The sequence below is a fragment of the Cololabis saira genome, chromosome 21, assembly GCF_033807715.1.
Source record: "Cololabis saira isolate AMF1-May2022 chromosome 21, fColSai1.1, whole genome shotgun sequence".
NCBI lineage: Eukaryota > Metazoa > Chordata > Actinopteri > Beloniformes > Belonidae > Cololabis > Cololabis saira.
In genome coordinates, this window is record NC_084607.1 from 11,926,971 (window position 1) to 11,953,823 (window position 26,853).

General features: G+C 40.5%; 2 protein-coding genes across 5 annotated transcripts in view; one reads left to right on the plus strand and one right to left on the minus strand.

Annotated features, from left to right (window-relative positions):
• Positions 1-16,140, minus strand: part of gcgra (glucagon receptor a) — a 75,395-nt gene extending 59,255 nt beyond the window's left edge. For 2 of the 4 annotated variants that reach the window (XM_061711960.1, XM_061711964.1), the window contains exon 1: positions 15,875-16,140. The gene's annotated coding sequence lies outside the window, so the exon portion shown is untranslated. Of the gene's footprint in view, positions 1-15,869 lie in introns of all 4 variants that reach the window. The other 2 variants (XM_061711961.1, XM_061711963.1) reach the window with 1 other exon arrangement.
• Positions 8,248-26,853, plus strand: part of LOC133422585 (G-protein coupled receptor 183-like) — a 30,311-nt gene continuing 11,705 nt past the window's right edge. Inside the window, exon 1 of the mRNA XM_061712602.1 lies at positions 8,248-8,257. Coding sequence (XP_061568586.1) covers positions 8,248-8,257 — 10 coding nt within the window. The remainder of the gene's footprint in view (positions 8,258-26,853) is intronic.

Consider the following 26,853-nt stretch of genomic DNA (forward strand, 5'->3'; position numbering starts at 1 on the left):
CTCCACCGAGTCTGAACCCCCCTTGGTGTCGTCACCCCAGGGAGTCTGTTCCTGGTCCCTTTGCGTTGTCTTTTCCTTTGTTCCTCCAGGTCTGGCGGGAACCCTGCTGGGTTTGTGGGGGCTATACTGCGCCTGACCCCCCTCCCAGGTGTCGTAAACCCCATGGAGTCTGTTATCTGGTCTGGAGTCATGCAGCATAAACTTTGGCTTGGCTTCGGCCCTTTACTGGCCCAAGAGAAATGTTCACCCACTCACATATGTCATGAATTCATAATCATATTAGTCCAATAGTCCAACAGTCCTAAATCTACAATTTTTCCAATTGAATATGATTTAGTTGTTTCCAATTTTGTTTGAAGTAGACACAAAAAGTTTTAATTGTCAAATTTTTTAATTTCCTGATTTTTTTTTAACTCAACATAATCGTTTCAGTATTAAATATGGTCTGTGCTCTTCTGTTTTCTGAATCATTAAGACATTTTCCTCCAGATGAAGCAAAAGTCTCACAGTGGTGGAAATAGTCTTAACTCCTGTGGGTTCTGTTTGCTCCAGTGGCTCATCACGCAAGACAGGCAGTCAGTTAGGGAAAATGCATCTTTTGTCCAAATTCCCATATGTTACTGATTCCATTTTTCCCAGCTCACATCTTCTCATGAATGTATCTTTGAGGGAAAGAAAGCTGAGGCTGTAGTTTGCTTATTTTTGAGGGAAGTTGTTCATGCTGGTTGAGGAATATTAGCCTCACAAGAAAAAAACTGATTTGTTGGACATAAAAGTTGCAACAGATTCCTAATATTTATTTATATATTCCATTAGCACTGGTTTTATGAAAAAAGTTACCTGGCTTCACTGACTTTTGACTTGAAAAATGGGGGGTTAACAAATACCAAACCACAAATCATTCACACTGATTTAAAGATTTTGCTTAAAAAGTGCATTAAAAAAACAATTAGACAGAGTCAATGTCATTATAAACCAGCTCAAGCTTGAAATGTTCCCTCTTTGCAGATGGACAAAAGTTGTCACGTGGATGAGCAGCCGAAAGCCTGCGGCAAAGAGGCGGTTGTGACAGTTTCCAGCTGAACGTCCACTGAGATACTGTGAAGCTGGTCTGAGCTCTTTACTGTGACAAAAGGCTGTTTTTGGGAGCAAACGGTACCAGACTCGACCCTGTACCCACACAGATTGCAAGGGAAGGCAGGTATTTGTAGTACCTCACCAATGAAGATCTGAACAAACAGAAAATGGTTCAATAGTTCTGCCCCCTCAAGGCTCTCCAAAACAGTTCAGAGAAAACGAAAGGCTTTTTGAGCTCTTTGATCTTTTCAAATCTCTAGCTGCATCTCCACTGGTATTGATTCCTCTATATCATTAATGTTTGCTCTGCTATTTATACTGCGTGAGTACAAAGTTCCAGGTGTGTGATCAAAATATGAGCTTGATGTCAACTACTACCGTTCAAGCTCGCAAATCTGATCCAAAAGGTGACCAGCAGTCTTGGGACTAACGCGTTATTTAGTAACGCGTTACAGTAACGCCGTTAGTTTTGGCGGTAACTAATACTCTAACGCATTAGTTTTTAAATTCAGTAACGCAATTACCGTTACCAAACGGTGTGTTACTCTGTTATTTCTGGCTACAGTGAAGCTTTTTTTCCCCACACACGGAAACCGGAGGAAACGTAGTGGGTGTGCATTCAAAAACATGACCGGTCATGGCGAGCCAAGAGAGCAAGGCGAGTTTCATTCGCAACGTGGAGATATTGTAATTACAGTAATCCTGAAATGCGTGAAGTAGCAACCTTTTTTTTTTTTTACAAATATTATAGAAGGTTTCAAATTGCGGAGATCAGCACCGCCTCGCACGTATTTCACTTCTCTTCTGAGCCGCTGCATCCTGACTCGCTCTGTAGCATCTCTTTCTTCTAAAGCCCGCAGTGCAGGAGTGTTTTTTCGAGAGAAGAACATAGTTATAGGTAGTTGTTGTCGCTCTTTTTTCTTCTGGGCAAAAAGATTCTTATAAAGCAACATGCCACCATGGATTATATCTGAGAACTGCAATGAACGATTCATAAAAGGTGTCAAGCCTTCTGTCAGGCTGGTGAGGTGAGGACCCAGATGCAGGAGAGCGAGGCAGGAGTTTGCAACGAAAGGGTTTATTCCAAAAAGGCAAGGACCTAAACAAAAGCGCTGCTTGGCAGGATCAAAAACTAACACAGGAACAGGGATCAAAACTGGAGCAAAAACAGGAAACATGGAGGGAAGTATGACAAGACCAGATATACACAGGGGATAACGAGACACGACGAGACACAGGTGCAGATAATCAGGGCAGATGGGACACAGGTGGGGCAAAACAGAAACTGAAAGGCTGGGGGGAGTGTCAAACCCTAACAAAAGGGTCCCTTTCTTGAGCTGCTGCTGAAGCTCATTGGCCGTTCTCAACACTGTTGCTAAGCAACCAACGTTATTGACACAGTAAAGTAACTAAAAAGTTACTTTTCATAGTAACGCATTACTTTTTGGTCTAAGTAACCAAGTTACTAATTGGGTTACTTTGTAATGAAGTAACTAGTAATGGTAACTAGTTACTATTTTTCAGTAACTAGCACAACACTGGTGACCAGCAGTGACCCCTGAAGAGCCACGGCTCCTGTCCGGTCAACACTGGAGCGTGTAGGCTGGTCATTAGCAGGTAATCTTATGAGTGCAAAGGGCCTGATTGTGTGATTCATCTTAGAGCAGGGCAGCAGGAGCGGTGTGTTTCCATCATCACAACCCACCGACTTTATCCAGCATGATTTATCTGAGAGTCCTCAGAGATAATTCCAGTCATAACCCCTGTAGTCTGAGGCCACGTATCACAGTCCATCCATAAGCTCTGATTGGATTTAATGGACATGTCGATTTTCCATAGAGTGCTATTTACCAGAGACCTTAAGAAGCCGGGTTAAGTATTAACACATGTGTGTGAGAGCAAGAGAGGGAGAGAGCACTGAAACATTAATGGTCGTCATCTGTTGCGCTCAAAGAAAAACTGTTGGCTTTTCACTCTCACTCCCTTCTGCTTCCCATTCAACTTACTTAATCATAGGTGTTGACAGTATGATATATGTGATTTCAAAACAGCAGATGCATAAAACTGTATTTAACTGACAGACAAAAGGAGAAATGCGACAGCCTTTTTCTTTTTTAGTTCCAGATTTATAAATCCATATCTGTAGTTCTCCTTTATGAATCTCAATCATCCTGGAATTGCATCCACACACACACTGGCCGGATTTACACTCCTATTTTTAGCCGTTAAAGGATCTGGACACTCCCATACTTGTAAATTTGAACATAAAAACAGTTAACGCAACAGCGGGACAGATGTGGGTGAAAGTAACTGCATAGAGGCGGTGCAATTTTGTGAAATTAAGATACTCGTTCTCGGATCCACTCCTCGGTGGTGAGGAAATCAGTTTCTTTTGTTTTTATGATTTCTGGAATAACGAACGGAACAGAAAAACAGGAACACTCAGCTCGGCGATATCAGAGCAAATAAACCTGCAGAACTAAAAAGAAGAAGAAGAAGAAGAAAACGAAGAGGAAGCCAGAAAGGGTTGCATTACAAACTAGAGGCCAAAAAGCACACCAGGTCAAACAAGGAAAGCATCAGGGTGACCAGAGGACAACCAGTACTCCCCTCTTCATTTGCAGCAGGCTAATACATATCTTTTATACTGGGTCATAGAGGTTTGCAAGTAGATGATCAGCAGGATGGAGCATAGTATGTTTAAAGAGCTCTGGGAAACCTTTACTTGAGATTACTATCATCTGGTATCAGGACTACAGAGCAGTCTCTGAAATGTCATGCTTGAAGGTCTTCCAAAACAGAGAACCATCCTTGCACACAACTATTACGCAGGGCTGCATGAAACACTCACCCACCCCACACATGGGCTCTTTGCTCCAGTTTGCTCCGCAGCGCTCAGGAAAGATGGGGTGCAGCGTCTGGAGAAGGACCGCCAGACTGAATCCCGTTTATTCCTGGATGACATCTCTGATGAACTGCTGCATACCGTCCTGCTAAGCCTCTGACCCATGAACTGATTGATTCCTATGGACTATTGATTTATGTCACACTCCACTTTTTTCAAGATGATAATAAGAAATATTTTCTTTTTCCATTTTCACTGCACTGGCTTAAATGGATCCAAAACGGCACACATCCTCGCACAGGCTTCCCCTTTTAAATACTGATGTGTGTGCATGTGACTGTTTATGCATCGGGACCCTGTTAATCATGTTGATAAAATTGATCCCTTTTAGAAATCTACCAAGACAAAAGAATCACTAAAGTCAATGTTTTTAATACTTAGTCTTAGATGTGGCCAAACATTCGAAAGTCAAAATTTTTTCTTTTATCCTCACAAACATTTTATATATACAGGACTAGGGATGGGCGGTATGGACTAAAAAATGTATCACGATAATTTCCGCCATTTATCCTGATAACGATAAAAATTACGATAAAAAAAATACCATTTCAACTATAAATCTATCTCGCTCTCTCGCTTTCTTTGTTTCTTTCTTTCTTTCTTTCTTTCTTTCTTTCTTTCTTTCTTTCTTTCTTTCTTTCTTTCTTTCTTTCTTTCTTTCTTTCTTTCTTCCTTCCTTCCTTCCTTCCTTCCTTCCTTCCTTCCTTCCTCCTGCTCTCTCCTTCCTTCTTCCCTTCCTCTTTTCTCCCTTCCTTCTCCCCTTTCCTTCCTTCCTTCCTTCCTTCCTTCCTTCTTTTTTCCCTTCCTTCCTTCTTTCCTCCTGCTCTCTCCTTCCTTCCTTCCTTCCTTCCTTCCTTCCTTCCTTCCTTCCTTCCTTCCTTCCTTCCTTCCTTCCTTCCTTCCTTCACGTACGTTGTGCGTGGATTTAACGCAGAACCATAAATCACCTTTACACAAAAAACTTCATCAAGGGGAATTTATCGTTTTTACCGCGAGATGACAAATTCTTACCGTGGGGAATTTTTTTGACGGTATATCGTGAACGGTAAAATATCGCCCATTCCTATACAGGACTGTCTCAGAAAATTAGAATATTGTGATAAAGTCCTTTATTTTCTGTAATGCAAAAATGTCATACATTCTGGATTCATTACAAATCAACTGAAATATTGCAAGGCTTTTATTATTTTAATATTGCTGATCATGGCTTACAGCTTAAGAAAACTCAAATATCCTATCTAAAAAAATTTGAATATTCTGGGAATCTTAAGCTGTAAGCCATAATCAGCAATATTAAAATAATAAAAGGCTTGCAATATTTTAGTTGATTTGTAATGAATCCAGAATGTATGACATTTTTGTTTTTTTAATTGCATACAATTACATGCAGTAAATAAAAAACTTTATCACAATATTCTAATTTTCTGAGACAGTCCTGTGTATATATATGATGTCTGAAGACATCAATAAGCTGTAGAGAGATTAAGTCATGGTGTCCTGGCCCCTCGTGAAAAAGCACAGTCTCTCATTAAACAGTTTTTCCATCATCATGTAAATCATGTGAGCGTGCTCCTGAGGTCACTATCCATACTCACAGATAAATCGTCATCGACTGCAACACTGCAATAATAAACCAGAGTCTTTTTTACTTTTATTGAACTTAATGAGCACAAAAGAAACTGAAAGACCTGCACTGCACCTATGCTGTGCAGGTCTTGTAGTTTCTACAGCTATGTCTGTTCATCACTTTCTGATGAGCTTGTTTAAGAAGAAAAAAAATCTGTTGTTGTTGGTCACCTTTTTGATTTGAGTAGCTGAGATTTGAATTACGGCATTCAGCATTATTGGAAAAATTGGAAAAGCTGTTGCTTTGCAGTTTTATGTCTGGTCAATGTAAGTACAACGAGTCCCGTTATAAAAAGAGACAGTTAACACTGAGCAGGAGTGACTCCGCAGATGTTGAAGTGCCAACATCATCATCATCGGTGGTGATATGTGCCAGCCCACAAGCTCAGTTATCCAACCTTTTACCTTGTAAGCCTACATCGCTAGTTTCCAGGGGAAATCAACAGACCAGTACAATGTTTAAAATGTGAAAGAAATATGTCGCAGAGGCAGACATCTTCAACTGTAAGTTCATCACAACTGTAATTCAACCACAGAGGCCTGAATGATAGACCCTACTGGGGAGATGCAGCTTTCTCTTTTCAGTTATTCTTCTATAAATTAAAAAAAATAGTGGATGGTTTTCAGAGGCCACAAAAAACATTAAAGAAACACTTTGAAAACCCATTAAATCTCAAAGTGGAAAAATCTTTCTAAATGTTTACACGGATATGGACTGGTTAATGCATTAGGGATAAAAGAAAGCCACATAATTTGATGAAAAAAGAAATGATCGACCTACAGAGGGCTGGATTTAATGGCACTCTGAAAATAAAAGTGAAGAAATGATGAGGCAGTTCTAGTTCATTCTGCTGAAATTGCACTAAACCAACTCAAAATGGTAGTCGGTTTTGTATGGCCCCTATATGTGCTTGTATGCATGCCTGACAATGTCAGGGCGTGTTCCTAAATAGGCAACAGCTGATGTCCTGGGGCATCTATCCTAGATCTGGACCAAGGGAACAAGGAGTTTCTGGGGCCTCATGTACAAAGAGTACAGAATGGATAGTGGATTTCATTGGGAATCCTTGCGCCGAAATCTTGCCAACATAAAAAACTAATTCAGATGTTCAAAACTGTGCATACGCTCAAATCCACGCATGTTTCATTTGAACATCACAACCAACCATGAAGCTACTCCCTGTCTCCTCCCTCAAGTACGTCAATCTGAATATGATAATGAAGATAAATATCCATGAAACTAATTCAAACAAAGACACACGAAACAAAAAAACAAAACTGTGAGCTCGAGACACTCCTGTCAGAAGTCCGATTTAAACTGTAAGACAAAATAGAGTAACGTGCTGTTTATGTTCACCATTAGTGCATCATTACACTCTTTTTTTCTTGTTTGTATTTTAAGAATCAACACCCACAACTTAATCTGGTGGGACAAAAATGACTCTCCTCATTCCAGTTATTTACACTTATAAAATTACAGAATTGGCGTAATGTGTATGAGCGCTGAGTGTTACAACTCGCAGAGGACGTGTCTACGATCATCTCTCACAAGTAATATGTTGTGAACAGCATGAACTGAATCAACACAGTCTGCTTCCTCCACTGCAAAAAAAGGACAAGCTGTGCCAACGTGATTATCAAGGTGCAAGATCAAGAAATCAAGAAAAAAGTCGCTGCAAATCGGAGTGCTGCAGCCGCATGAGGCGAGACCGGCCTCCATTACCAGGAGAGAGACCGGTCTAGGTCCCGGCCTCCATCAACGGAGAAACACTTTCTGACATCCTGCAGCAACTGCGGCCGACTCGATAAGTAGCTTAAATATTCTATAAAACATTATTCATATATTGCTCAGTCCCATCATTTCGTACCAACAAATTTTTCAGTGACATGTTAGTTTTATCTTAAAGGACAACTTTAGAGAACCAATTCTTCGCTGCAAATTGTATTTTAATGGTTGTCTGTTCAGACACAGTTATGGTATATTCTAAGGATCCGGCTTTTATCTTGAGAAGTCGTCTCATACGGTCGTCATAGCGGCTGAGAGATGTCAGACCTGTCAGCAGCGACCCAGAAGGATCCTCCTAAGCCGGCTGATGATCCAGTCTTCATCCTGGAGCAGCAGATCAGTGTGGTCCCTGAAGACTCGCTCCCTCCTGATCCTGCATCAGCAGTGTCCTCTAACGGAGACAAGGCTGCCATTGTGATCTGCAGGTTGCATCATTTTGTGCCAACCTTTATATGTTCGTGTGGTCAATTGTGAGATTGTTGCAGTTCCACTCGTGTGTAACTTATCTGTTGATGTGGGGACTGTCGTGTCCTTCACATGCGGTATTTAACTTATTGTTGATGTCACGTTTCCTCATATTTCGGACTTCACTGCATCGCAGATGAGTGTCGCCAACAAACAAAACCTTAGAAATGTACGTACGCCAGACTTGATACTGTATGTGTGTGAGGGACTGCAACTTTTCACGTTCATTTCACGTTTTGAACATCCGACCGTGAGCGTGGAAAGTGTTTTTTGTGTGCCGCACTCTTGGTACATGAGGCCCCTGGACAATCTGAGGTGCATCTTGGGGGCATTGGATGGACCAAAATATAATATCCCAGAGATGTTCTATTGGATAGGTGAAGTGAGCATGGGGACTGGTCAGTGGTATAATCTCCTTTATCCTCCAGGAACTACTTCCAGACTCTCATCACATGAGGCCAAGCACCTAGGAACCACTGCACCAGCACAGGGCCTGACACTGGGTCCAAGGATTTCCTCCTGGTAGCTTATGGCAGTCAGGGGGCTGTTGTCTAGCCTGTAGAGGTCTGTTTGTCCCTCAATGGACCACCCCAGACCATCACTGACCCACCACCAAGCTGATGTTACAGGCAGCGTAACGTTCTCCATGCCTTCTCCAGACCTGTTCATGTCTGTCACATGTGCCCATGCTGAACCTGCTCTCATTTAGGAAAAGCACAGGGCTTGGTCCGTAGAACAGCTTTACCCTTCTTACCACTGGACAACAGACCAAGACCTGTTTTAATATCATAATGTTCCTTATACATTATCAGCTCCAGACACCTGACTGTTATCCTCAAACAATCCTTTTTGGGACTTTCTTGAACTGGTTGAGTGGAGACACAAAGGATATGATTTAACCGTTTTGGAGTCTAGATAATGCCCTGCGACGGACCTGTGACATGTTCAGGGTGTGCTCCTGACTTTCCCATTAAGAGAGCTGGGATGAGCTCCAGCAGGCCCCAGTGACCCTGACTGATGGAATATGGATGGATGGACGGACGGACGGACGGACGGACGGACGGACGGACGGACGGACGGACGGACGGACGGATGGAGTCTTATATACAAAGGGAATGTGGTGAATCTTTGTACCCTGAAGCTAAAATGGCAAACCTTTTTCAAAACCAACAAAGTAATGTGATAATAGGTTTCTTCTGTTCAGTGTGTGTGAAAGTTAGGAAAAAAACACATGACGCGCACATTTCTGACGACAGCAAGGCAGTCCGTAAGCCCAACACAAATAAATTAAATGTTTGTAAAAAATACAAATAAAACTGTTCAGCATTTTTGATGGAAAAAAAAAACAAAATCACTTTTGGCCAACCGTGCAGAAAATAAAGGACTGTCTGCATACGGAAGCTCTTATGGCCTGTCAGAATAAGAATCGCCTCTGTTCTACCACCGCAGCATGGATGACTTGAAAACATGGTCTTCATGTGCTCACCAGGAAGGTGGGAAGGTGAGATGTTGGCAGTCACCCAGTTCATGTTACGTGATGGAATGTGTTGCACTAAATCTCTGACACTCGTCTTGGTACTGAACAGACAATGCAGAGGAAACGGCCACAGACACTACACGGCGCCCAAAGATCAGCATAACGCGGCTCAGATGGGCACAAGAGCAAAATGGTTTCCAGCAGAGACATTAGGTGTGCACATGTCAACAAGAAAACTGGAACACATTTCTCTCTTGCTCCATGTAGAAGACATAGATGTCCCCTCTGTGTCTCTATTGCTCTACTACGTGTCTGTTTTGTTCTATAAAAGCAAATAAGTAATGAAATTTCCCTTCAGTGGTAAAGACCTGGTTTTGAAGTGGTTTCATTAAAGAAAATGAGAGCTTTTCAGCTGTCGGCACACCATTGGTGTCCTTGGGAAAATTGAATAAACTCTTATCGGCTTAAACCAGCACGTGCTTGAAAGTTGTAAAGCAAAATCACCCGTCAGACTGTGGCTTGAAGCAATGTGGGAGTCAATGTATATTCGATAAGCAGTGGCTGTTTCCTGCTGCTAACAGGAAAGGTCTGGTTCGAATTTTTTCCTGACTATTGTGTGCATAAACAATAAACATCATCAGAAGTATGTGTATGTAGAAAAGAAGGCAGAAAAAAGGGTCCAATATTGTAAATTAGAACGTCCTGTAGATTAATTCAATTCAGAAAGGGTTGGTTTGGTGGTGATAAGTGATTTCCTCTTCTATTTTTCGCAGCCCCGTCACTTCATTCCAGTTGAGATATATATAAACTGAAATGACTAATTGTCTGTCGGCCAATGTTACGAAACCACCTTTTATGTTGCGTGTCCAGAAAGTCCTCCTGGGCCTGTGCAGGTGAATGCAAAATGATGAGCATAACAGCGATTAAGTCAGCGAATGAAAGGCCCCAGAGAAAGTATGCAATTAGCAGCCTGGCACTGTCTCTTTACCTATTTCTGTCGCATAACCTCGTCTGTATCCGAGCAGGTATTGGTACTTTAACATAAACAACTGCAAACTGCATTGCTGAACTTTCTTACTCAATCTCATAAATCCACTTCCCAAAAGATTATTCCATGAAACATTTGCTTACATCGGATATTGAGACCTAGAATGTGTACATGTGTGGTTATGACAGCTGCATGTTAAGTATCAAAATACTGTCATAATTATGTCCGTTGTAAAATAATCACTTTACACAAGGTTTTTCTTGTCTTTTTTTTATTTGTATCCAGTTCTAACCCAAGTAGTTTTGATTTCTAGCTCATGGCCTTGGGGACATTTATCACCTGAAACCAATCAGGAAGTGTCAAAAGCGTATGGAGTCATGTTGGCATGGTACAAAAGAAACCAAAAATAACTTGCATCCTTTACAGTGACAGAAGTATTGTATTTTAGGCCAAATCATCTATCAACCATCTTATCAACCCTAGCAGGAAATAAGAAAAGTGTTGTTTGTTATGTGGCCTAGTGATTTAGCCTAAAAAAAAGAAAAAAACGTGTTCCACCTGTATCCTGGTGTCAAATCTGAATCAAATGTGCACCCTTCCTGCTTCCTTACAGGCTTGTTAAACAACACATACCTTTTTGCTCTGATATCTAAATGTTCACATAAGTCACATGTGTTTGTTTTTATGGAGTCCGTGGTCACATTTTAATCAGAAACAAACTTCCGGCATTGCTGTTCAGTTTTGAGTTGTGCAATGCCTCCTCCCACCTGTAGAGGCAACAGTCAAGGGAAGACCTATGTGGCTTCCTTTTTTTAAACAACCCAAAGGAACTTTTGCAATTTTCTAGTTCTTTAAAGCCTCATGCAGACATGAAAGTTAATTCACTTTTATAACACTATTAATTAAGCAAATATTAATTCAATCAACAACTATGTTTACATCAGAGACAATAATTGAAATCCTGATCTTAATCTAAATAAGACAATATTTTGATATCGGTGTTTGCATGAGTTACTTTAAGAATATTCAAAATTAACACCTCCTGCAGGAGTCCCTCCAAAATGTCATACAACACCAAGCATGTTAGTTTTATGATACCATTTACCTTTATGGGTGTTTATTCCTAATTCAGCCAAATCTTCAACATCTTCATTTTTTTTTATATTACTTTTGTTTTGCTCTTGCCTTGCTCAAATGTTTCATAAAGATGTTAACTGGTGCCAACGAAATGCTGCAAAGATTATAAAGAGTATAATATATAATATCCACTATTCACAATGTTACTTTATTTGTTGTGATAGCAGAGTCTTGTCCCTTCTTTAAGAAATTAAAATGTAAATGTTAGGATTATGTAATGGACTGCATATTGACAGCGGCGTGTCAAAGTCATTAACATAAGAACAGGACTTGAAGAGTTGCTGAATTCCCAGTGTGATGCATTCGAGTGATAGCTTGCATTGTTTTTTTGTTTTGTTATGAGCGCTTGTGTATGCTGTATGTGTGTGTTTGTGGACAAGATGTTTTGAGCAGAGCAGGGGCCATGCAGGGCTGAGTGCAGCCTGGCAGCAGTATCTACACAAACCCTTATCACTTCTCTGTTACAGCTAAGAGTGACAGATCTTTGTAGTGGAAACTATTCTTAGCCCCGCTGGATCCATTGTGGTGGTCTGATTGGAGCCGCAGCGTCGCGCTGGACCGCTGTGGTCCCTTGATGTGAGCCGACACAGACACTCACCCTCATGGCCAGGGGAAATCATCCAGCTAAGGATCTCCTCCTCACTTCTGTCTCTTTTGTTTGCTCACTCCTCGGGTCTTTGAGATTTGAATTTCTGTCATCTCGTCTCTTGACTCAGCCACTGTTTCTCTTTCTCGCTCTCTCTCCCTTTCAACTCAGCCACATAAAAATAGAAAGGAAAAAGGGGGGAACAAGTGCTATTTGTTCCCTCTTTTCTCATATATCCATCTCACTCTCACTCGGTCTCATGTTGCTAAATTGCTCGAACTCAGGCACCTAGTCTTACTCCGTTCACCTCTTTTTGACCTCAGTCTTGGATCAGTCTCTGTACCATCATGACCAGGCCAAACTTGTTTTCAAACCTTGAAATAAAATGCTTCTGCCTTTTTTTTCAGACTGAAATATTGGATATCCTATCCCGAAAACATAAATAAAAGCCAAAGTAATTAGTTCTGCTATACAAAAAAAAAAAAAAAAGGTGTCCAACAGCAGTCGATAACTGTAAAGATTCTGCAAACCCAAGGACAGGAGTTGGTTTCTTGCTTGTAAAGCACATTGCTGATTTATTGCAGAATACTTTGAACCATATTTTTCCCAATCATCTGCCTGCAGGGTAAGACTTTTTCTGAAATACCCAACATAAATCATCTTCTTTTAAAAATTTGAACTGCCATTTTCTGATACTTTACAGTGATACGCCCATGCTCCTCTTCTCAAAGATTTAAAGACTATTGATTAAAACTGTTGAGGAAAGAAAAAATCTTTCTAGCAGTTTATGAGAAGAAAAGGACTTAGAAATGATCAACTTCACATGCCATTAAGTAAAGTACGTTCCGAAAGTTGGCTGTATTCACCTGATCTTACTCATCACTATACAAACCTCCCCCTGACAAATGCAAAACACAATGTATGTTTATGAATGAAAACCTCCTAAGAAAAGTCATTTTCCTACCACTTCAGAGTAAATCACCATCACACTACAGTAAAAGACAGTTTTTTGTCAATCAGTAAAATCTAAACTTATAAATAGGGAAAGGAGAGTAAAACTGCCAAGAGGGAGGGGGACTTCAAAACCATCATCTTAGGGTAAAACCCCTTTTTGACAGTTCTCAGAATGAGTTATAAGTACAGGAGTATAAATACCAGACAGCACTCCCTGCTTTCCCTATTTCCCTTGAGGCCGGATGGCAGTCACAGTCTTGTAGCTGCCATTCCACAATGTGGTATATAAATACGTAAACTGATGCAACACATAACCCAGTTCGTCATTTTACACTTCTCACATACATACGTAATTTAATTCACATCCACAGAAAGCTCATCCAGCTGGGCTGTACCAGTTCTTGCAGAACAGACAGTTACCTTATGCATTGTAAAACTTCCCTAATGTCAATTCTGTATGCATTGCGGTGACTGCATCACCAGCTGATGCTTGCAAATAACCACTAGCACACGGCAACACATCACTCATTCATGGAGCGCACCTGTGAGCTTTACTCTGATTCTTCACCAAGGAGCATTGATTTTCTGTTGCATCACCGCAACAGATGACGCTAATGAACAGACTATATTGTTTAGTTATATGTGGTGTTTACCTGACTATGGGCACATGAATTAGAAAACATGCTGCGCCGTGTAAAACAACATTCACAAGAGACTGAGGACCCACATGTGGTTTTCTCTGCAGCGTGATGCTGCTCCAGTGGATCTGATTAGGAACTCCGATCAGATCAGAAACACTGTATAATTAACTCCTAGTCAAATTCATATTTATAAGTGTTACAAAATACAGAAAAATAAGTTATTCTGTTCTGGAGGTTTTTTCTGCTTGGGGAATAATTGCAATTTGTAAAAAAAACTAATAAAATGACCACCTGAAGTTAACCGAGTGAATATTTAAGTTGTTAAGTCTGTAAAGTGATGAATACATTTCAGCTGTCAGCAAGTTATTTTACCCTGACTGATGTTTAAACGACCACATGAGGACAGACAAGCCGTGGTTGTGAAAAAGATATCATTCTGTTTCAGAAGGGTCAAATTATTGGTTTGCATACACAAAACAACCTAGGAGAATGCTGAAACTGTGAGGATTGTGTTAACAACTGTCCAGCGCATGTTAAAACCTGGAGGTTAGCAGCGCTGGAAGAGTGTTTGAGGAAGAAGTGTGGTCGGAAAAAATCTTGAAGGATCGTGAGTGGAGATCACTTAAATGTTTTGTGAAATCTAATGGTAGAAAATTAAAGGAATCAGTCATAAAATGCAGGGCAATGTCTGGTAGTGAAAGTAAAACCCACACACACAATGTGAGGATTATCACAGTATTAGAGATAAACAGCTGTGTGGCCTTAATAACACCATTTATCAGTGACAATAGGAAAAAATAAAAGGATCGTGTTTGCCGTAGAGCCTGAAGAATTCAGGAGTAATAAAAAAAAGTTGTCTGATGAGTCCAGACTCATGGCGGATGGGCAGAAGAAACAGAAGCAGATAAAGTGATGCCTATGGTGCAAAAGGCAGGAGCAGTCTCTTGATCTGTTGCTTCATCTGATCAGGTCAAGGTTCAACACATTTGGTGTCCTAGAAATTTAAGTCGGTTAAACATACTGAATGACCTGGTTTTACCTTCAATTGTTTGTTTGTTTTTTCTTCCCTAACAGCAGAAGTATATTCCTACAAGGGAATTGCTGGGAGCTCTGACTGTGAAAGTGATTAAAGGAGAATGAGACGTTCACATGTGGACTGGCTGCCAAAGTCCAGAACCCATGTGCGGATATTTAGGAGAAAAATTCAGTTAAAATTAAATCTATATCTGCACTGAAATTAATAATGTGACACCTATTTGAATTATGCTTGATATAATCAAAACTAAAGGTGGTAAAAAAAAATACTAAAATGTGTGACTTTTTCTTTTTCAATCAGGCAGCATATCTAAATACATTTTTAACATTTTATGCAAGTGCAAAATGATGTGCACATGCCACAACAAGGGTAGAGTACAGTAAGTGTTAGCGACAGAGATTTTGTTAATCTGTTTTCTTTTTGCTTTCGTTTTGATATCTATTATTTTATCTGAGGTATTTCAGTTCTTTCTTATTTTGCCTCTTGGTTTGGTGGACACAGAAACAAATCACGTACTCTTTTAATGTACTGTAATGCAGCAGCATTAAAAACACCCTGGAGATATACAGTATCTCACCCCAGGACTGGTCAATAAAGGCTCTACATTCTTCATACTTCTTACTTTATTAAAATCCATGCTTCACCTTTTTATTTACATCCTCAAAGCATTAAACTGCATGGAGGTAAACTCTTTTGAGCGAATAAATAATTAAAAAAAACATCTGCAACAACAGCTCATACAGAAACTGAACCTGACATAATCAGTCCAAAATCCGAAGAGATGGAGAGGATATTTCCCCCCATTCCTCATTAAAACAAGCAATTCTTTAAAACACCTTCCTGCAGATAAAAACTCGATATAAAAAGAATGATTTGGATTACAGGGCATTTGATGATGGAATGATAAGTGACACTATCTGCTTTTCCCAAGGAATTCGGGAAACAGAAATACAACCGAAGCAAAAGGTCACAAACTTATAGTGACAGATACAACTATTCAGTTAGGGACTGAATATTGTGAAAATGTAATCAAACTTTTTTTCTAATTTTGTTTTTACCTTTTTAGCCATGGTAGGATTTTTAAGCATAACAACCAACGAAATACAACTATGACATCCGCTCACTTGAAGCAATCAATGGAATAAAAACAACATTATTAATATTAATAATAATAACAATAACAGTACTGACATTACCGTCGACAGCATGGAATTCCGTTGATTTCCCAACTGTGTCGGTGAGAGCTGCTCATCATCGGAGCAGCTTTATTCCCTCTCAGCTCAAACCGCGTCGCTGTATTCCAACTTTCACAATAAATGACTGCTCTTCTCACAGAACTTCTCTGTCTTGTCAGCCACCGCACAGAACGACAGCTTGTGGTTTGAAATATAACTCATGAGACACGAATAAAAGAGAGAGAGAGGGGAAAAAAATACTGAAGTAATCGGTTTAGCTATACGCGTGTATGTGTGTGTGTGTGTGAGTGTGTGTGTTTGTGTGTGTAGTTGGCACCGGTGACTGAGCGAGCCGCCCTGCAGTTTAAGGCTGATTTATGGTTCCGCGTTAAATCGACGCAGAGGGTACGCGTCGACGCGCGCGTACATTGCGCATCGCCGCGTACCCTACGGCGTAGCTCTGCGTTGGTGTAACGCTGAACCGTAAATCAGCCTTTACTTGCGCTCCTTGGACCCGTGTGACGTCAGCGGACAGGAGCGGGAGGAGGGGGAGGTCAAGAGATGGACGCTGTGTTTTACAAAACGTTTCTGACCAATGTGATCCGTTAAAAACCCAAAGAGGCTGTTTGATGCACAATAAACACTATTTGAATATGTTTTCTACATTAACTAATTATATAAATGTAGATTTTTTTTCTTCAAAGCTCACCTGTGCAATAGGCAAGGTGAGGCAAGTTTACTTGTATAATTCAACACAAGGTAATTCAAAGTGCTTTACATCAACATTAAAAGCGGCAAGACACAATTAAACAGTAAATAACAAATAAAATGAAATGAAATGATAAGAAAAGAGGTAAAATGATAAAAAGCACAAGTTGTTAAAGAAAGGGCGGTACAGTACAGCAGGTAAGTATTTAATTTTAGAGTACGCTTCAGTAAACAGTAATGTTTTTAGGCCTGATTTAAAGGAGCTGACAGTTGGAGCAGACCTCAGGTCTACAGGAAGTTTGTTCCACCGGTGAGGAGCAGAATAACTGAACGCTGCCTCACCTTGCTTGGTTCTGGTTCTTGGGACAAACAACAAACCAGATCCAGATGAACCTCAGGGGTCTGGGAGCTTCATAGGAACTAACAGATCAAGCATGTATTTTGGTCCAAGACCATTCAGGTCTTTGTAGACCAGCAGTAAGATTTTAAACTCTATCGTTTGACTCACTGGAAGCCAGTGTAGTGATTTCATGACCGGTGTAATGTGGTCCATAGGTTAATTTTGTTTAGGCATTCATTAGTGACATCTTTCTTATTAACATATATATTGAAAAGCTGTGGGGGTCAAAGGATTGAGCAAGGTGAGAATGATGTTGCTGCTTGTACAACGCTGTGTAAATGTGAGTTAGGAGGCGTGATGTTGCTTCAGGAGGTGATTTGATGGCAGCTGTACCAGCAGAAGCTGCAGGTGAACATCAGGAAGTGCATGTGGAAGGAGGGACGGGTGCCCAAAGATAATGCCATGTTAGAGGTTAGAGCCTATGGTGTGTCAAATTAGCATCAAGGCAGCAAAGTAAATGAAAGCGGTCCAAATGAATGTCAACAAAACCTGCAGGTAGAATATCATTCAGAAAATATTGCTGGCGTAGGTTAGTCACTGGTTTGGGTTCACTCGCTCTCATTTCTACTATAAAAATAACAATGTGAGGTATCAGATAGAAAATTTCTGGAACCTATCTGAGTCTGGGACTTTCAAACTTCACTCCAATTTCATAAATTGTTTATTTGCTGACTGAACTTTGTCCTCCTCCTTTTGGACTCTCTGCAACTCTGGTGTGCTAACAGCTGTTGTTTCACAAAACTGTGTTATTTCTTCATTTATGGCAAAGACATTTAACTTGCCATACTGAGCTGAATCTTTACTTCAGGAGGTTTTGGGGGAGGAATATGGTTTTCTACAGCAAATGAAGGGAAATGTGGTTCCATCACTATTAAAATGCTAAGCTGAAATAATCAATGCTTTACCTTCAGGATAGTCTTCCAAAACTGACCACGTTTGCCTGTTATTCAGTTTAGCAGTTAATCAATCAGATCGCAGACAGTTTTGTAGAGTGGGAAGAGATTAACGTTTTCACGAACAATCGGACTGCACTGACCGTTGCCAGCGTTTTCAAAACACGAGGGGAAACTTGAATGTTGAAGCTGAGATTCACCAACACCGCGAGGGGATGTCTTTTGCACCTTAAACAGCTCATCAGTCACTTCGCTCTGTGGAGAACTTGATTGCATGTCCCCTCTCACAGCAGATTTATGCATGTGGCACCGATTAATCTTTGGAGAAAACATAGTGTTTTGCTCTTGCAAAACACACATAGTATTGAACATGAACTTTGCCCATAAATAGGGTTCAAGGACCTTTATGCATACGTCAATAAGCTGTGTTCAACTGAAGCACCGATCAGATAGATTCTCCCTTTAATTTACCATTATCAAACACAATACTTCACCTTTTATAATATGCTTTATTTTGTAATGGTTTTTCACATTATGCCCTACTTTATTATTGTGCAATGATAGCGTCCTTACAGTAAGTGTTACTTTTGACCCATTAACACCTTCACCTTTTGTTAGCATATTAAATAATCATTCCTCTTTATTTACTGTACTGATAACAAAAGCCCCTAGATTGCCAGTAGCAGTGGCTAGTGTCAGCAGGTCAAATAACTCCACGTACACATATTTTTATCAGTCGCATGCTGCAACAGCTGTTGTCAAAGATGCCTAGGAAGAATTGGCGAGCAGGAGCTCCTGTGACTTTTGTCCTCTTGATTTGAGACACAAGATGTGCTAATATAACTTGTGGCAAAGCCTTTGATGTTAAAAGCACCACAAGCTCTTTTGGGCTGCAGTGTCACCCAAACTACAAGGGTCCAATAGACAGGTGTTATTGTGTACTGAAACACTGAAAAGCTTTTAGATCGGATATAACTTCACCCCTGCACACACCCCAGGCCTCAACCCCCCCTATCCCCTGAGACGTCCTGTAACATCATCAGCAACAGCTTGGACCATTTATAGGATCTATCTCACTCTAAATATCAAAGCTTATGTCCTGACCGAGCATATTCCCATATGTGAATATGTAAACTGCAAAGAGAGAAAAGAAGACAGCAATGATGATGATGATGATTTAACGCCGAGAGAAAAATAAGATATATCCCTCATTCTTTAAAGCGGACCTCCTGGTCACAAAATGAAAAACACATAAACAAGAGTGATCTGACTGAAAATGGGAGCATAGAATATAATAGAATTAACCAAATGACAGAGAAATGCACGCTTGTGTGTCCGTGCATGTGGCCCAGATGCTGCGTTTGTTATGGGGACATAAAGCTTTTTATGCAGATATTTGGAACAAAAAGGCTTGTCTCAGAAATGTAAAATGTGTGAGATGGCGACATGTTTTAAGGGTGATGTTGGGTTTTTGCCAAGATTTCTGAGAATAAAGTAAGCTTCAAAATCTAATGCAAACTGATGAGCATTAATGTGTGTATACTGAGCAGTGTGTGAACGAAAGTCCATGTATGGTGGGGGTGAGGTGGGAGGAGGATAAGAGGCAGTTTCCAAACCACCCAACAGAGGGAGTCCATGCTGCAACGCTCACTGAGAGAGACCAACAGAGTTGCAAGAAGATGAGACAACTACAGTGCAGCATAAATGAAAATACACTTGATTTCCCTGGTGTCCCCCTCTAAAACCAACTCTGCTTCTTTTCCTTCCAGGTTTCTCTGCAGGCCTCTGTCACCATATTTGCACCACAATCTAGTTTGTCAGAAACTGTATCTAAAGTAAATTATTTAAAGAGCCAGATTATCCTCGGTTCATAAATGGAAGCAAATGGTACAAAAAGAGACTCTACAGTCAGAATAAATGGAGGAATGAATAGCTACATGGTTTTATTTGGCTTTAACAATTGTTAATAGAGTCCCAACGTGCCACTTAGAAGTAAAAATACTTTATATTGTTTTTCAGGCATTTGTTTCAAGCTTATTCGGATTTCCCCTGCGGGACATGCTGCAGTCAGGATGAACTTGTATTCAGACGATACATGAAAATAAAAGTCTCTGGCATGCACCATGAAAACTCAGGAGGGACTAGTGTTGGGATCATTCAAACAGCACTTATGTGAGAATAAAAAGGGTTTGAACATGCTTTTTGGTTCAGTCGTTCAGCTGGCTTTTCCATTGAATCTTGTTCTCTGTGGGGCATCATGACATCAGTGTGGTGTGAATTACAACAATTATGACCTCATTGTTTTGAACCTGGTTAACTTCTTTTGATGGTATGTTTGTTTCTTCATAATGAACATCATAAGTCGGAAACGTTTGGGTTTACATTCCAGTTCATTTAAAAGTCAATTACCGCACGTGCGGTACACATGGGCCATCGCTGCAGCTTTGCTTGCTCTTTTCTCACCACATTATTTCCCTTCAATGTTTCGCTCAGAGAGCATCAATTAAGGTTTCGTTAGAGCGCGTCAGCTTTTACCACACAGAGTAGGTCATCCACTGATTTGAACAACAGCACGCGGTAAACATGCAAAACAGGTCTTAATGTAACAGGTAATATTCCCAATGAATCAGCACTGCAGCGTTTTACAGTTATAAAACTGATTGTATAAATAAAAACAAGTAATTTGTGAGTGCATGAGGGATGATACTAACCCTCTCATTAGCCTCTCTTCCCCATGGGTGTTTGGTTGTAGGTGTAGGTGTTGCCATGTCTACAATATCCATCATTCAAGGCTATTAGTCAGTCAAATGCATACACAGAGTAAATGTTTTAGAGGCAACACGGTATCATTTATTGTTGCTAGAACAGTATTCAGGTCCACAGACCCATGATTTATTAAATTCTGACTTCTTCTTGCTCAAGATAATTTTATCCCTTTTGTTTTTTCTTTTGTGCATGTGTGTTTGTTTCTGTGGGATGATACAGTCTACAAACTCCCATCAGAACCATGACCATATGTCTTTGCTCAGAGCAGCCGGTTGTGGCCCGTGGTGGACGGAGTCCCTCAGGTCTTCCTTTGAAAATGGTGCTGCAGCTTTGGGCTGCCGACTTCTTCGGTGCATCAAATCCAGACGATGGAAAACAGGAATGAGATCAGACATAAGGAAGCTGGATGATTCCTCTCTCATCTGAGTCAGAGATGTCACAGGAGCTTGCAAACCCAAAGAGCTCACCGAGTTTGATATTTGTTTGGATATGAAGGGCTCCCACTCCCACCCAAGTGAAGAATTTGCTTCATGTTGGAGGTTTCAATTTGGTTTTCACCTCAGACATCTAAATATTAAACTTGCAAGCAGTTAAAAAGAAAATAGAAATAAAGGAGCAGAAACAAGAATGTGGTGGAAGATAACCGACGCAAAGCTGAACAGGATACATGTGCCCAAACAAGGCAACTTGAAGGACTAACAGCCAGTGTGTTTAGGTTTCCACTCATGCATTTCTGCACTCTCATGTGATGCCCTGAGTGTTCTTCAGCCAACGCGCCATCACTCAGGGCTACGAGAAAGGAGCTGATAGACGTGCGGTCATGTTGACAGGCTTGCAGCTGTGTTCTCACCCTGCTGCCTTTGACAGCCATCTGACGAGGGACTGACTCTCCCCAGAGAGCTCTCTTCAGAGAGCAGAGTGAGTGATGCTTCTGATCAGAAGTCAAGTCTTCCTCTATATGTTTAAGTCAAAATACAGTATCTTAGAAACTTGGGAGAGATTTTAGAGGAAAGTACGGTGGCCGAGACCCGCCATTGCGGAAAATTAAAGAAACGCTGCCAATAAAAATAAACGCTGCTGGAAATAAAATAAACGCTTTGCAAATAAAATAAACGCTGAAAATAAAAACAAATGCCGCTGCAAATAAAAGAATCATGCAAATAAAAGAAACGCTGCTGCAAATTTAAAAAAAAAGGACGCAAAAAAAAAAAGCTAAAAAAGCTACAACGGAAGTGAATATACCGGGGACTATTTTTGCTGATGCACCGGTGTTTTTTACGTGAGAGGAGAAGAAGAAGACGAAGAGGACGTAAGAGAAAAGGAAGAAATAAGAAGAGCGAGGAATAAGAAGAACAACGAACGAGAAAATAAGTGAAAAGGTTAGTGTTCAACGTTGCTACATGTCATTTTTAATGTGCAACACCGGTGCATCGGCAAAAATAGTCCCCGGTAATTCACTTCCGTTGTGGTTTTTTTATTTGCATCGTTTTTTTTATTTTATTTGTAGCGTTTCTTTTATTTGCAGCGGCGTTTCTTTTTGTTTGCAGCGTTTATTTTATTTGCTAAGTGTTTATTTTATTTGCAGCGGCGTTTGTTTCTGTTTGCAGCTTTACTTTTATTTTCAGCAATGGTGGGTCTCGGCCACCGTAGGAAAGCCCCTGGGAAGATAAAAAACTTAAAAAATGAATCCTTACCTTGAAAGATGTCTCACAATCGAAACTGGCTTTTGGGGGTGGATAGAAATTCTAGTGCTCTTTGCTCAGTGGCAACATGCATTACTCTCCTAGAAAAGGTTTGCAAAAAGATGTAGATCATCAAAAAAAACAACCCTGTTTGACACAAGAAAAAAGTTTTAAGTGTCTCAGTGAATACTGTCCATCTGCTGTAGAGTCCATGGCTGCCATCTCCCCTGGACCTTCACCTGAAACACCAAACCATATCATCAATGAATGTGGAGATAACTGGTTTTCTTTGTTCAGTCCTCTGCAATACATTTATTTTCTTTTTGGATTTGCATCAAAACTAGCTCCGGTATCATGCCCTTGGCCACAGTCAAGACAAGAGAACTCAGTCATTTCTCTCTAGGACCTGGATAAATGGTTTCGTTTTCAAACTTTACATTTCTATGAAAAGACACTGACATTATCCTGGTTAAACACAATTACGTTTTTGTTAATGTAATATTCAGTGTTAACGTATAAAGATATCATCATATTTCCTCTAGACTAATATTTCAACATGAACTGTCTTCAACATACACCGTCCCTCGTATATTCAAGATGTTTAATGGCCTAATTTGTGAAAAGGGAAAGTTTTCAATTTAAGACGGGGGATTGAATTCGTAAAGGTTATGCATTTCTGTTTCAAATAAACTACAAGGACTGTTTTACAGATTCCACTCTCTTTCCTTCCTCGGTGAAGAGAGCAGCGCTGCACTGGCTGGCTCAGCCGCTCTAACCGTGTGTATCATTATTCTGAGAACAGCAGCAGGTGTTTATTCCTGTGGACTACAGAGGCACAATAGAGCGCAGAAGCTCGTGTCACAGAGTTGGACCATGTCCCTGGGTTTAAAAATAGCCATCTGGCCCGTGGTGTTATCCCTCCAATCGCACAACCATTGACATTCCCTTGTTTTTCCTTTTTTTTTAAAGTTGGGACAATAAATCTTTTAACTGATTTGTGACCATCTTCAAAAAAGGTTTCTGGTAGTAAGACTTTTCAGTTGTTATTTGTCCTGTTCCTTCTGTAAACACACATTAAAGTGTGCAACAGCATGTCATTACTGCATCCGTTGGTTAGAGCTAGGTTAGTCTTGCAGGCAGACCAGTCTGTATGAAAAGCTTTGTAGCCTATGTAGAGTGTGGTTTCGCATCGTCCTACTTAAAAATGCATGTCCTGGATGAGACGCAGCACTTATCTGCATCAATGCTGCCATACCAGAAGTGTACTTAGCCAAGGGCGCTGATACAACTCGATACCATGACAGATCCTTGCTTTTGAACTCGTTGTTGATAACAGTCTGGATGGGCCTTCCCCTTTGGTCAAGAACAAACAGCATTTCTTACCCATCTCAATGTCCCAACTCCCCCACCCCTTGTTTATTGGCACAGTAAAATCTCAAATGGCATATGTGAGTGTAACTGTGTACAGTACTTTAGGACCTGATAAGGGACAAGGCTTTCCCACAATTATCAGGAACTGATGAACGATGGTTCTTGATGTGTTGCCATTTGGGTGATTGGAGATCACAGCTAACCGTCTTAGGGCCTGATTTACTAAAGGTTTGCGTGTGTAAAAACGTGTGCAAACTTGATATCACCCGCAAACCAATGTGCAAGCTGATCTACTAACAGCGTGCAAAGAGGACTGCGCCTCTCAAATGAGCAAAATAGCACACGCTATTCATTTAGTACTTTTGCCCTGATGAATAATCAATATGGGGCGTACCCGCCAGAAATCGCTAAATACTGGGAGGGGAAAATGCAAATATGTCCATTTACCACCCGCAATGAGATTTACCAAGCCTGAAAGTCTTTGCGGGGATTGTGATTGCGTCTGTATTTAATACGTTCGAAAGGAAGGTGCTAATCTGCCCAGCATTACGCACCGATGCTTGTTGGTGCCTGATTTGAGGACTGGGGTGGGGATGGCTCATCTTGTGGTGAGGATTCTCCACATGCAAAAGGAGAAATATTTTATTTGAATGTTAAATCGAGTATTATTCAGCAAAAGGTTGCCACAGGAGGCACATTCATTTTTTTATTTGTGATAATAAATAAATCACGTGTTTTCATGGAGAAAAAAGTGTTTCTCATTGTGCGCCTATACTTGTTCTGCAGTTGTCATACCCCGGTGTTGTGCCGTATTCAGCACCCCTGCCGTGAAAAGCACCCCCTCGTCTGACAAAAATGATATTCTCATTCCGTGTCACGTTCTTTTTAGCGTCCAGTTTTGTGTTAATGATTCATGTTTAAATGCGCTCATGGATTCCACAATAGTCATACTTTCCCACAATCACAGTCACAGATAACAAAAATCGGGTAAATGGTTATTGATGTCATTAATTAATAGCCTCCTTACTGTGTTGTCTTCCATAATATTTGTAAATATATATAATATAAACTCCTAAGTATGTGTTTGTGTGAGTGTGTATATATAAATATATTGAAGTGTCAGTGTGTTGTTTTTTTTCTTGGTCTACTTATCATTGAATATACGAGGGGGTGCTTTTCACGGCAGGGGTGCTGAATACGGCACAACAATTTGCCTCTTCCACTAATATCTCTAACTCCAACTCGTCAAATTTCATTTTGCGCTCGCAAACCGTAACACGCAACACCTCATTTAAATACTGAGGTTTGCACCTGTTATCAATTGCGCACGCAATCTTAGTTGATCACCCGCAAAACACACAACAACAGCACGTGCAAACTTTTTCAGTGCACACGCAATTTAGTACTCTTTATTTAGGATCTTAGTAAATCGGGCCCTTAGTGTTATGCTCCTGCCCTTCATGCATTCAAAGAGTCCTTAAATAGGTAAAGTAACTGATAAGTTCCATGTAAAGGAAAAAATATCAAATCTGTTGAAAAAGATCCACTGCTCCTTTTTGTTCTCACTAGCCTGAATCATCTCTAGCCTGATATGGGCAATATTCTTTTCTTTTTTGAGATAGGGGATAAAAGAAACTCATGTACTACAGATGCTGTCTTGTTGTCTTGTATGCATTTTAATAAATCTTTCATCTAATCCTGCTGTTTTTGTTCCATAATTAACTCCATTAATTAATGAAATGGGTTGTTTGTTCATGTAGCCACTTCAAGACTCAAGGGCTGTAATTATGATGTTTTCTCACTTAAATGGGCATAATGATAATAATTAACTGAAGGACGCGTGGCACCAGTGACCCAGTTTTACAGTAATGCATCCACTGTACTCCCATGTCAATATCCATTCAAAAGAAGTCTGTTTTTTTAGCAGAGCGAACCCACTGGGATGTTCATTCATATTCAGGTACACGTGCAGCTGATGACATTCAAACCAGCAGAGAAAAGGAGAACAAATATCGCACTGCTGTTGAGAAAAATCTGATGCAAATACAGTCTGAAGTCATTTCCCTGCAGCTTTGGAGTGTCAACAGATATTATGAACAAACTGTAGAGTAATGATGTTATTTAAAACATGCTTTATTCCCTTTCCCTTCACCCTCTTTCCCTGCCTTGCTTGCTGATTTCCCCCATCACCAGGGGTTTTGATTGATGATGGTTTCTCCAGGTGTGCAGTCAAGTTTCCATCCTGGTCCTGATTCCAGCCGCCTTTCGCCCACATGCCGTGATGCCATGTAGGTTTCCTTTCCCCTTACAAACAGCTCAAACTGCCACAATCCTTAAAGAGGAATACAGAAAAGAAAAGTTGCAAATTTCAAAGGAGTTGCCTAAATCGTTTACAGCTCTTCCAAGCAGATTATTCATCTTCTACAAGTCTGCTATTCTCTTTTTGGATGCTAATTATGTTTCTGACATACGATCCTAATAAACACATGACAACAGAAAACAGTTGCACTCAATGAACATAACAGCAATCAGTGTCATCTTTGACAGCTGAATTCACTGCCAAAGAGTTACATAAGTAAACTCTGAACCAAATCTTCTGCCAATGAAAACATCACTTGTTTTTTTTATGTTGTAAAAAAGAAAAAGAAAAAAGCTCTTAAGTTCCACTAACCAAACAGCTGGCATTGTGTTCTGCCGTGCCTGTGCATTTTTGTGTATACCTGAGTGTGTGTGTGTTTGCATGAGTAAGTGTGTGTAGCAGCATCTTTTTCACCCCGTCGAGACTGGAGACTGATCTCTGCAGGAGAACTGTGGCTGTCTCAACTGTTTGTACTTGTGGGAAATAATTGCTAGCCTATGTATGCACACAGCGGACAGTTAGTTATACGAATAGTCAAGAAGATGCTAATAGACCTGCAGAGCTTGTGAAGCACACCCATAAAGCTGTTTACAACATACGTTACATTTAAGTGCCATTATAAGTGATGAAGTTGTCCTCTTGTCACCTTGTTTTCAGTGTCTCAGAACTCATGGTGTGGTTGTCCGCTGCGTGCTGGTGGTTTCTGCTCAGTGTCGCCAAAAACGTATATTATATTTATGGCTTTAGCATGTGGATGGCCCGCAGAGAAATACATGCAAATGTCTGACGCGGGCCAAGATCATGCCTCCTGCAACATGAAT